Source organism: Trachypithecus francoisi, unplaced genomic scaffold, assembly GCF_009764315.1.
Source record: "Trachypithecus francoisi isolate TF-2019V2 unplaced genomic scaffold, Tfra_2.0 Lachesis_group5, whole genome shotgun sequence".
NCBI classification, from domain to species: Eukaryota; Metazoa; Chordata; class Mammalia; order Primates; family Cercopithecidae; genus Trachypithecus; species Trachypithecus francoisi.
In genome coordinates this window covers 4,014,404-4,026,849 of record NW_022681470.1, presented here as the reverse complement: position 1 = coordinate 4,026,849, position 12,446 = coordinate 4,014,404, and the positions used below count along the sequence as shown (strand labels likewise).

At 40.0% G+C, this 12,446-nt stretch overlaps 1 protein-coding gene across 8 annotated transcripts in view; it reads left to right on the top strand.

The window, feature by feature from the left end:
* The window catches only part of CATSPERE (catsper channel auxiliary subunit epsilon), a 176,075-nt gene that overhangs the window by 6,739 nt on the left and 156,890 nt on the right, over positions 1-12,446 (top strand). For 6 of the 8 annotated variants that reach the window (XR_004434164.1, XM_033198650.1, XM_033198655.1 and 3 more), the window contains exons 1-2: positions 2,597-2,976; positions 5,383-5,431. Coding sequence is in view for 4 of the 8 variants with exons in the window: in XM_033198650.1 (XP_033054541.1) it covers positions 2,912-2,976; positions 5,383-5,431 (114 nt within the window). In the remaining 4 variants the exon portion in view is untranslated. Of the gene's footprint in view, positions 1-2,596; positions 2,977-5,382; positions 5,432-12,446 lie in introns of those variants that run through there. The other 2 variants (XM_033198652.1, XM_033198653.1) reach the window with 1 other exon arrangement.

Below are 12,446 nucleotides of genomic sequence, written 5' to 3'. Positions count from 1 at the left end.
CAGGGCTCTCATGGAGAGCTAATGTGTTAAACATTGCTAAACCTTTTGTTTTCAGAGTCAAGAGAAATCTTTAGAGCTATTTGCAACTTCTAACAAGTGAGTAAAATATACTCCTGTGAACAAAATTTAGAGTGTATTTGTTCCTCTCTACCTGATTTCTCCAGAATTTGGAAACTATTTGTGAAAATTCTCAATTTATGGCAGTATGGTTAACTGCATAAGTGCAGTAAGAATCTGTTTTCTTTTGTAACAGAACACAATTGGAGAAATTGGTTATTTTACCAAGGCTTTGACGGAATGGCATGCTTCCTTTAAAGAACCAAAGTTGACTTACGGAGCCAATTAAAGCCCATTGGGGAATCTGGCCTCATACCTTGTCCACACAGAGTCCCTGTACAAGGTTCCTGACCTGTGGTAAGTAAAGAATGTCACTTTCTAACAGGCTCAGGAGCTCCAAGTTATCTTGGAACTTCAAGAGGAAAGGAATTTTCAAATACCAACTCACAGGTATTTGAGGCTGAGCTCAGTTTTTTTTTTTTTTTTTTCTTTTTTTGAGACGGATTCTAGTTCTGTCGCCAGGCTGGAGTTCAGTGGCTCAATCTCAGCTCACCGCAACCTCCACCTCCCAGGTTCAAGTGATTTTCCTGCCTCAGCCTCTTGAGTAGCTGGGATTACAGGCATGCGTCACCACGCCCAGCTAATTTTTGTATTTTTAGTAAAGACGGGGTTTTACCTTGTTGGCTAGGACAGTCTTGATCTCCTGACCTCGTGATCCACCCACTTCAGTCTCCCAAAGTGCTGGGATTACAGGCATGAGCAACCGCGCCCAGCCTGGGCTCACCTTTTAAAAAGTCTTATCTGAGATTCTTCATGGAACAGAGTTCTATCAAAGCCAATGAAAAAAGCCTAAGTGAAAAATAATTATTATTGCTGCACTTTATGCAAATAATCAGGCCAAGTACAGTAAGACTAAAGTTTATTTTGTAAACAAATCAGTTCTGTCATGGTTTGTTTTGAATAAAAATGGTGATGAGAGAAAAAAATTATGCTTCAAAAGAAAAACTATAGTACACTGTTGTTAGGTATTCTTGAGGTTTTTTCTGCAGTTTAGACTAAACACTAAATTCTTTGTGGGTTAGAAGTCCCCAGACTAATGCTTTCAAATCTTTGCTTTAAAATTGGGAATTGTACTTCTCATCCTAGGACTCATTATTTACCTTATAGCAGGCTGTTCACTTAAATATTGGAGTAAAACTATAGATGAGAGTACTAGTGTGTTTGCCATGCCAGCCTTGGAAACCCAACCAGGCCTGCATGAGTCACTTAGACAGTTGCAAAGAGGTTCCACTCTTCTCACCTTGGAGTTCACTCCCATTCCCATTACGTCCTCTGTCATCTGGAAGAAGCCAGAGCGATCAACGGCCTTTTCCCATCTTCATAACTTACCCAAAGGGAAGGATTGAAACCATCTTTGCAAAATTATGATTGAGAAATCATAAAGTGAAAGAGATCTAACTTAATGGACTGTATCTTGCTTCTAACCTCAAAGCTATCATTGTTCATTCCTGGGCATAGGCTGAACTAACTTTGGACTTTGGGAGAAATTTAGTTTATAGTTTACATAAAGATGGTAACAGCCCTTTCCCAAAGTAGACCTCCTTCTTGCCTGGAGACTAGATTGCCTTTGTAGGACTAACATTAACCACAAGATTTGAAAATAGGTTTAGGAATCATGCAGCTGGAGGATACAAGATTCTGACTCTCCCTAAACTGCTCCTAAGATTAGTGCTTGAGAGATTTTGCAGACCCTGTACTTGCTGGATCAGCTGGCACCACCCAGATCAATCAACTGGCTCATCTGATCTTGTGGCACCCACCCAGGAAGTGACTCAGCACAAGAAGACAGCTTCTACTCCCTATGATTTCATCCCTGACCAACCAGCACTCCTGGATCACTGGCTTCCGCCAACCCACCAAGCTATCCTTAAAAACTCTGCTCCCCTGTTGTTCAGAGAGGCTGATTTGAGTAATAATAAAACTCAAGTCTCCTGCAACAAATAAATAAAGAAAGAAAATAAAAATCATTTATGGTGTGCCTGGCCAGGTCTGGTGGCTCACACCTGTAATCCCAGCACTTTGGGAGGCTGAGGCAGGTAGATCACTTGAGGTCAGGAGTTCGAGACCAGCCTGGGCAACATGGTGAAACCTCGTCAGTACTAAAAATACAAAAATTAGCCGGGCCTTGTGGCACATGCCTGTAATCCCAGCTACTCCTGAGGCTGAAGCAGGAGAATCGCTTGAACGCGGGAGGCGGAGGTTGCAGTGGGCCGAGCCAGATCGCGCCCTGCACTCCAGCCTGGGTGACAGAGTGTGACTCTGTCTCAAAAACAAAAACAGAAATCACTTATAACGTGCCTGCTCCCTGGAAAGCACTGCCAGATATGCATTTGCTATTGCAGTGTCCATACACAGTCACATGAAGATGTGGGCTAAAACACACACTACCTTAAAAGTTTCACATTCATTCAGGCAACTGGGATTTTTCTTTTTCTTCTCTTTCTTTCTTCCTTCCCTGCTTCCTTCCTTCTTTCTTTCTTTTTTTTTTTTTTTTTAATTGATAACTCGGATTTTTCGAAGTGTTTTTGCTGTCTCACTGCTGGAAAGCCTGGTTCTGCCTTTCCTAAAATCTGGTGTGCAGGTTCGCACTCCAGCTGCTTTCAGGCCTCCAGGGAGCGCAGGTAGCGGCGCGCACGCGCACACTTCTCCCTCGCTGGTCCTCAGGCCCGGCCCGCCCTGTCCAGCCGCGCCGGGACCCAAGCGCCTCCTGCCGCCCGCCTGGCCGTCGTCCCCCGGATGCGCGAGGCCTGGACGGGAGTGGCCGAGGCGGTTGGGCGGAGGCGGAGCAGGCGCCATGTCAGCCCGGGAAGTGGCCGTGCTGCTGTCGTGGCTGAGCTGCTGTGGCTCGGCCGTTTGGAGGTAGAGAGACGCCAGTCGCAGGCGAGCGACTGGGCGGGGATTACCCCCGGCAGGGCAGGCGGGAGGGTCCCGCTCCCCACCCAATGCGCCCCGGGACCGCTGGCCCTGGCCGACCACTGCCTCGTCTCCCGACTCCCCAACACCAGCACCCGTGTCCCGCCGCTCCCACCCGAGAGTTTTCCATGAGCGAGAGGGGCCGCTGTTAGCACTTTGCTGATCCACTTCCTGCAGTAAGGTCGCAGTACCTTCATGCTGTCCTCAGAACATCCGAGTCCCAGTGAAATCTTACTTTTTTGTTTTTTAGGGCGGCGGCTGTCTGTTTTAGAGACGGCCTCTTGCTCGGTTGCCCAGACTGCAATGCAGTGGCGCCATCATAGCACCCTGTAGCCTGAAACTCCTGGGCCGAAGCCCTCCTCCCACCTCAGCCTCCTGAATAGCTGGGACCACAGGCACGCGCCACCACGCTTGCCTAAATTAAAAAAAAAAAAAAAAAAATTGGCAGAAACAGGGGCTCACAATATTGCCCAGACTGGTCTCGAACTCGTGGCCTTAAGTGATCCTCCTGCCCGGGCCTCCCAAAGTGCTGTAATTACAGGCCATGAGCTGTGAGCCATGAGCCATCACACCCCAGCCCCTTACATTCCTCTCCCCTGTGCACCCTTCTTTTGCCAGAGGAGAGGATCATTGTGGTCCAGGAGTGAGATGACAGTGCCCTTTTCATTAAAAAATAGCACGTGTCTATCTGCACACCCCACATACCTTTGGGCCTCTTAGATCCCTTTCCAACAAGAATACATTAAATATTAGACATAATAAAGCAAGGATGAAAAGGCATTGTCATTGTTATCTGGGACTAAATTAATAAATTAAACGTGACTCTTTAAGCTACTGTTCTCTCCCTAGCCTGCCCTCAGCCCCAGTAGGAGTGAGAAGCAGCTGTTGAGGGAGCAGGTGAGGAGAAAAGGCCTGCCAGGAAAGGTCATTTCATCCTTTCACTACCAGATCTTGTTAAATTACATAATTTAACTTTGTAAATTAAAGTACAAAATTTGCCACTTGTATTTTTCTGTCTGTAATGAAAGGGATCTTAGATTCATAAGAAGTGTGAGGTGGTTCACACTTCAAAAAAAGCCTTCAATGACAATAGATTTCAGTTTTATTTATAGGTATATGTAAAATACATGAACTTTTTTTATTCGATCTGTATATACAGAAAATGTGTTTCATTATAAAGGTGACTGATTTCTGTTAAAAATAAGAATTCAGAGTGCTATTAAGGCTTGTATAATGCTGATAAGGGAATTGCATAATGATATCCTAGCAACTCTTCCTCTACACACAGAAGAAAGGCCTCTGATTTAAAACTTTAGGGATGGAGCAATTCTAATTGCAATTAAGTGTGCAATACAGACATGGAATAGATTCTTGAAGCAAATGGAAGCTGAAGGAATTGTAGGGTGATGATTTATGATAGTCACCAGCTACATGTGCCTTTTAAGCACTTGAAATATAGCCCAAATTGAGATGTGTTATAAGTGTAATGTACACACCGGATTTCAAAGACTTAGTATGAAAAAGGAATGTAAACTATCTCTCTAATAATTGTTTTATACTGATTACATTAATTTTAAGTTTAGTTTTAGTTTGTTTAGTTAATTAAAAGCTAAAAATTATTAAAATTGATTTCACCCATTTCTTGTTGTGCTTTTAAAGTAGCTACTTTGAACATTTTTAATTAATAGGAGGTGGCTTGAATTATATTGGACAGGGCTGCGTTAGACGAATCAGATAATCCTGCGTTAGACAGGAATTAAGAACCCTCCATTGCAGCAACATGACAAAACCCTGTCTCTACCAAAAAATACAAAAATTAGCTGGGCATGGTGGCATGCACCTGTAGTCCCAGCCATTCAGGAGACTGAGGCGAGAGGATCACTTGAGCCTGGGAGGTCAAGAGGTCAAGGCTGCAGTAAGCCAAAATTGCTGCACTGTACTCCAGAGCAAGGCCCTGTCTCAAAAAAAAAAAAAAAAAAAAAAAAATACTGGTTTTTGAAATTCCAATCTTTATTCTTATTTTAACTCTTTGTAAGTGAAAGAGTTAGAGCCGGTGTTCTTCAAGAGTTTTCATCATACCAAAAAACAAAACAAAACAAAAAACCGGTAAAGAGTATTAACTTCTCATCTTGTTTTACTGTCTTCAGATACTGAGTAAAGCCTAACCCATCCAGAGATGTGGGTAGAGGTCACTGATAGCCCCCATTTCAGCCCTGAGTTGCTGTCTAGGAAGGGAATTAGGCAGAAGGGTGAAGCCCCTGGCAACTCAGCTATGCCCTGACCATGTAGAGAATCCTCATATTGGAAGAATACATTAGTTTTAATATTCATACTTGGCCTCTTCCTCCACAGGTATTCCAGTAACAGCCCAAGCTATCGCATTTTTAGTACCAGAAGTACTGTAAGTATTGAATTTTTAATAAACTATAGTTAAGTATTAAATTTTTTGAACTTTAAAGCAGAGAGCAGAGTTAATCATATTGAGTTTTACAGTCATTGTCGCTCTTCCATTTCATTTCTTTCATCCCATGTATTACCCTAACATAGGTCCCCTCCTTAATCCATGTCCTTAAATTTGCATGTAGCAAAAATAGTGTTTTTTGAGTGTTTTTGTGATTTACTATTCACAATGTGGTGTTATTATATAGGTAGGATAACCATTCATTATACTTCCTAACCTCTTGAGAATGGGAGTGCTATTAATAATTATGCAACAGGTATAAACTGGAACTGTCTAGACAAATCAGGATGTTTGGTCACACAAACTATAGACCTCATTCTCTATATTACTTTTTTTATTCAACACTTTCTACTTCATTTCTTCTTATTGCTGCCTAATTACTAGTGTAAATCAATTATATTTTATATACCCCTATTGCTGGACATACAGCTTCCTGCCATCACAAACAATACTGTAATGAGTGTCCTCTCTACAAGTCCTTTTATGTATCTATGTATCTGTGCAATTATTTACCTACTGTATGTAGCCAAATAGAGTTGCCTGGCCATGGGAAATACACTTAATTTAAGGAAGTTCTGCAAGATTGTTTCCAGAATGGCAGTACAATGTATATTCTCACTCAATGTACATCTTCACCAAAATTTACTATTACTAAATTTCCTATTTTTTCCTAATCTCATTATTATCCAGTGATAGCTATTGCTGTTGTTACTTTCAGTTCTTTGATGACTAGTGATTTTGAGCATCTTTGCATGTTATGCAGGCTTCTCCTTCTATTACCTGTTCATACCCTTTGCCCATTTTTGATTTAATTTTCTGCCTTTCTCTGATTAACACAGTGCTAGCTACATTGTATTCTAAAAATTAATCAAATGTTGGTTTCAAAGATTCAGTTATCTCTTTCAAGTTTCTGTTAACTTTGTTTATGAATACTTTACTGAAAAAAAAAGGCTGAGTTTTGATGAGCCAAATATCTCTCCTCCTTTGTCTTATGATTTAAACTTTTGGGGGCTCTATTTTTTTTTTTTTTTTTTTGAGACAGAGTCTCACTCTGTCACCCAGGCTGGAGTGCAATGGTTCAGTCTTGGCTGACTGCAACCTCTGCCTCTTGGGTTCAAACGATTCTTCTGCCTCAGCCTCCTGAGTAGCTGGGACTACAGGCGTGCACTACCGTGCCCAGCTAATTTTTGTACTTTTAGTAGAGACAGGATTTCACCATATTGGCCAGGCTGGTCTTGAACTCCAGACCTCATGATCTACCCGCCTCAGCCTCCGAAAGTGCTGGGATTACAGGCCTGAGCCACCGCACCCATCCAGGGCTCTTATTTAATAAAAATCTTTGCTTACCCTGATCCAAAATTTTTTTTATAATTTTATTTTATATTTCTGATATTTTTACCTTTAACATATAGGTCATAAATCCATCTAGAGTCTACCTTGAATATAGTACAATAGGCATTCACATTACTTTTTTCACATAGTGAACCAGAATCTATTAAACAACTCACTGTTCCCCTATTACATTTCTCATGTCACCTTTGTTCCCTATGTGGATGAGTTGATTTGTGAACTCTCTTGTTTGTCCTGGTGCCAATTCTACACTCTCTTGACTGCTATAGCTTTCTAATGAGTCTTCATATCTGGTCCTGTGAACATCCAGTTTGTTCTTACAAAACTACTTTGGCTATTTGCGTTTTTATATAAATTTTAGAATAAGGATGTTAATTTTCACAAACAAAAATCTGCTTGGATTTTGATTGGGATTGCACTTGGGGAGAACTGACACTGTTTTCATAGTAACTGGTATCATTATGATATTGAATCTTCCAATTCATGAAGAATGATGGAGCCCTCCAGAGTTGATCTCTTTATCTTCTTCCTAACTTTAGTAGATTTATTCTAATGTCTCCCAATTAAACAGATGCTCCCTTTTGGGCAGAGAGAGATACATTTCATTAAATTAACAAAGTATTCATTGCTTCCTAATTTATTGAATATGGTAAAAATAGTCACTATAAGTGATATTTATAGTGAATTGTGAAATGCCTTTTCACAGTCTACAGAAAAAAGTTTTATGAGTTTTCTCCTTAGACTTGTTATCATAGTTAATCATATTAATATATTCACTTATATTGTATCATCCTTGGATTTTGGAAAAACCCCACACGGTATCAATGTAGTATTTCAATATGCTTTCAGGGACTATTGTTAACATTTTATATAAGATTCTTTTATCAATATTCGTATATGAGTTTGCTCTACAGAAGTGTATCTCAGTGGGGATACCACTGAAATTTTGAGCAGGAAAAGTTTTCATTGTATGGAACTATCCTTTGGAGAACATCTTGCTTCCCTGGTTCCCAAACACTAAGCGGCAGTGACAATCCTCAGTGATTCTGTAACCTCAGACACTCTTCCATATTTCCAGATGCTGTCTAAGGCAGGCAGAATCCAGCCAGTACACACTTGGATAGCATGCTGCCTGGTATTCGCTTGGAACTGTCAGTGCCTGTGCTGTACAACTTGTTAAATAGTTGTCATATTATCCTTGCCTTTAAGGGAGCATGTGGCAGTCAGGGGTCAGAGGACAGCAGAAACCACTCTAGATTTCAAGCAGAAATTTATTTGTTACAGGAAATTAGGTGCTCACCAAACTGTTGGGAGGGCTAGGAAAGCAAGGGTCTTAGAAACCCCCACTAATTTTTTGGTTTATCAATAGTCAAAAAACTGCCGTTGCCACCAGAGATCAGGACCCGGAGGAAATTTGTGTCCATGTCACAAATCTCTCCCAGCACCTAGTGAGGGATGGTGCTCAATAGAAATATAGGATAGAGGCCTTCCCCAAAACCACTTTTATCTTTGAAGCCTGGACTTTTGGTACCACTGCTTGAGGAAGACGAATGACTTCCTCTTTTTCACAAGTCCAGTCCACATCTGATTTTCAGAATGTAAATATCATTCAGAACCCTTGAGGAAGGTTTCCTGGTTTCCAGCTCCTGCAATCTAGGGATAGCCTAGAATTGCGTAGGAATAAATGATCATGGCTGAGAACACAATACACAAAAATCAATTCCTAGCACTGTGTGGTATCACCCGTAAATTAGAATCAGGAGTCTTTAGTTAATTTTTACTAAATAATTTAACAGTTTCTGTTGTGTTTTCTATCAGTGTTGTGCTCCCTTTGTAAAAAAATAAATATTTATAATTTGAACCAGGCCCAGATGGTTTCATATGGGAATTCTACCACGTCTTTAAGAAGCACATCATTACAATGTTGTTTAAAATTTTCTAAAGTATAAAAAAGAAAGGTTGAAAAGACCTAAGGGGATATTTCACAAAAAAGGTTATACAAATGACCAGTAAACTTATGAAAAATTAGTGAAATGTGAATTAAAATTACAGGGAGATGTAATTACAAACCAATCAGAATGCCTAAAATTAAAAAGACTGAAGATAACAAGAGGTGGTAAGAATGTAAAGCAATAGGAACTCTAATACACTACTAGAAGGAATGCAGGTTGGTATAACCACGTTGAAAACCTGTTTGCTATTATCCAATACTGTTGAATAGATACGCATCCTGTGACACACTCGTTTGACTCCTAGGTATACATCCAGCACCAGAAGACCTATGTAGGAATGGTTACGACAGCATTATTCCCAATCACTCCAAACTAAAAACAACCCAGAAGCATGTCAACCAGTAGTATAGAGGAATAAATGCGTTTCTGTGTATTCACATAGTGGGATACTACATGGCAGTGGAAATGAGTGCACTGTGTCCACGTGTCGACACAGAACAATACGGACGAATCTCACTATAGTGTGTGAAAATAGCCATACAGAAAAGAACACAGGCTGTATAAACTTTGTAATATTCAAAACCAGGCAAGAGGAATCTATGTAATATATATTTGCTTTTACCATTTTGCTTTCAAATTTATTGCTATTCATTTGTTTAGAATCTTTGCTTACCATTCCATCTCTGTTTGTAGCTATTTTATGTCTCTGATAGAATTTATTTGTGTACTTTATCTTCCTTTCTTGGACAGTTTTGCCATGTATTGGACCATTTTATTGGTTTTTTTTTTTTTCTTTGAGACAAAGTCTCACTCTGTCACCCAGGCTGGAGTGCAGTGCACGATCTCGGCTCACTGCAACCTCTGCCTCCCGGGTTCAAGTGATTCTTCTGCCTCAGCCTCCCGAGAAGCTGGGACTATAGGTGTGTGCCACCACGCCCCGCTAAGTTTTTGTATTTTTAGTAAAGACAGGGTTTCACCATGTTAGCCAGAATGGTCCCGATTTCCTCACCTTGTGATCCACCCACCTTGGCCTCCCAAAGTGCTGGGATTACAGGCATGAGTCACCATGCCCGGCCTTACTGGTCTTTTTAAGAATCACCTTTTAAATCTCGATTTTCCTTTATTATTTTTATGTAGGTGGCAGAAATGGTCCATCTTTAATTCATAAATGACCGCCAAAACAGTTATGTCATTTTAGAAATGCAAATTGGACCCTAGAGTTTGATTATCAGCAAGAAAGGTAGATAAAAGGCAAGTGAGTAATATTACAAAACCAATGATATTGTAGCTTGCTTGAAAGTGATATTAAGAGAAAGGAAGGGGCCTGGTGTTGTGGCTCATGCCTGTAATCCCAGCACTTTGGGAGGCCAAGGCAGGTGGATCACTTGAGCCCAGGAGTTTGAGACTAGCCTGGGCAACATGGTGAGACCCCATCTCTACAAATAATAATAATAATAAAATAGCAGGGCATGGAGGTGCATGCCTATAGTCCCAGCTACTCAGGAGGCTGAGGTGGGAGGATTGCTTGAGCCTGGCAGGGAGAGGCTGTGAGCTGTGATCATGCCACTGCACTACTGCCTGGGTGACACAATGAGACTCTGTCTCTAAAAGAGAGAGAAAGAGAAAGGAAATATTGAATGTACAGAAGACTTCAGAGATTTTCCATGACTCTTCTTGATGAAAAGCATGTCTAAAAAATCCTTCTCCACGCTGTGTAAATTGAAACAGTGTATCAGTTTTCTGTTTAAATAATACCGAATCACTTAAACATGAAGTTGGTAAGCATAGTGGGAACTTTCTGCAGGCACTTGACTACATTTAAGTTAATCATTGGGAAGGTTTATATGTAAGCTTGGCAATTTCCACAGAATTTGTTCTGTGTTTTGAACTTACATCTTTGAAACTTTTATAAGTGAAATATTTAAATATACATAAAATATAGAAATTAGTATAATGTAGACATACGTAAAAGTATGGAGATTAAGTCCTTGTGTATCCATTACTCAGCTCCAGTATTACAGCTTATGGCCATTCTTGTTTCCTTGACTTTATCACCCACTTTCTTCCCTCCTGAATTATTTTGAAACTATTCCAGATATATCCTTTCATCCATAAATGTTTCAGTGGGTACCTTTAAATGATAAGACTCTTTTTAAAAATGACCACAGCCAGGGCAATAATGCAAGAAAATGAACTAAAAGGCATCCACTTTGGAAAGGGAAAGATAAACTATTTCTATTTGCAGATGACATGATCCTTGATATAGAAAGCCCAAGGAATGTAACAAAAAAAACTATTAGAACTAATCAATTATTTTAACAATTTCTTATGGCAATCCGTCGGAAAGTGTAAATGGAAATTCAAGAGTACCAGAATAGACAAAACAGTCTTGAAACAGAAAAAGTGGAAGGACTCACAGTTCTTGACATTTATGCGACAACTGGTCATTTGAATACTAAGCTTACTACAAAGCTGCAGTAATTGAGACAGTTTGGTACTGACATAGGATAGGAATATACATCAATAAGATAGAATTGAGAGTTCAGAAATAAAACCTCCCATGTACAGTCAGTTGACTTTTGATAATGATACCAAGAGAATTGAATGGAAAAAGAATGGTACTGAAACAACTAGATATCTACATGAAAAAAAAAATGTGGACCCCACCTCAGACCACATCCAAAAATGTAACTCTGAATGGATCAAACACTTAAATATAAGAGCTCAAACTGTAAAACTTATAGAAGAAAACATAAGGGAAAATCCATGACCTTGGATTAGGCAATAGTTTCTCAAAAGCACAAGCAACAAAAGAAAAAATAGATAAATTGGACATCATGAAAATTAAAGTCTCTTGTGCTTCTAAGGACATCATCAAGAAAGGAAGACAATTCATAGGATAGGAGAGAGATTTTGTGAGTCATATATCTTATTATGGACTTGTTTTTAAATATATAAAGAACTACTATTGATATAATTTGGTAATAAAAATACAACCCAGTTTTTCAAATGGGCAAAGGATCTGAATTGTCATTTCTCCAAAGAAGATATCCAAATGGCCAGTAAGCACAGCCCCATTAGGGAAATGGAAATCAAATAGTAAGATACCACTTCACCCGCTCAGATGTCTGTAATCAAAAAGACAGATAATAACAAGTGTTTGTGGGGATGTGGAGAAATGGGAACTCTTACACTGCTGACAAATGTCAGATGGTGCAGGCACTTTAGAAAGCAGCCTGATGGCCCTTCAAACGGTTAAACATAGTGTCACCAACGTGTTCTGCAGATTGCACTTCCAGTTTTACATCCCAGAGAGATGAAAACATAATGTCCGCACAGAAACTAGCACATGAATGTTCATAGAAGCATTATTCATAATAGCCCCCAAGTGCGAACAATGCAAATGTTCAGCAGCTAATGAAAGGATAAATAAAATGTAGTGCATGTGTATAATGGAACACTACTTGTTAATAAAAATGAACGAAGTACTTCTATGTGCTACAACATAGATAAGCCTTGCAAACATTATGCTAAGTGCAAGAAACCTTTCACAAAGGACCACGTGTATGATTTCATTCACATGAAATGTCCAGAATAGGCAAATGTATAGAGATAGAAAGTAAGTTGGTGCCTGCCTAGGGCTGGGAGATAGG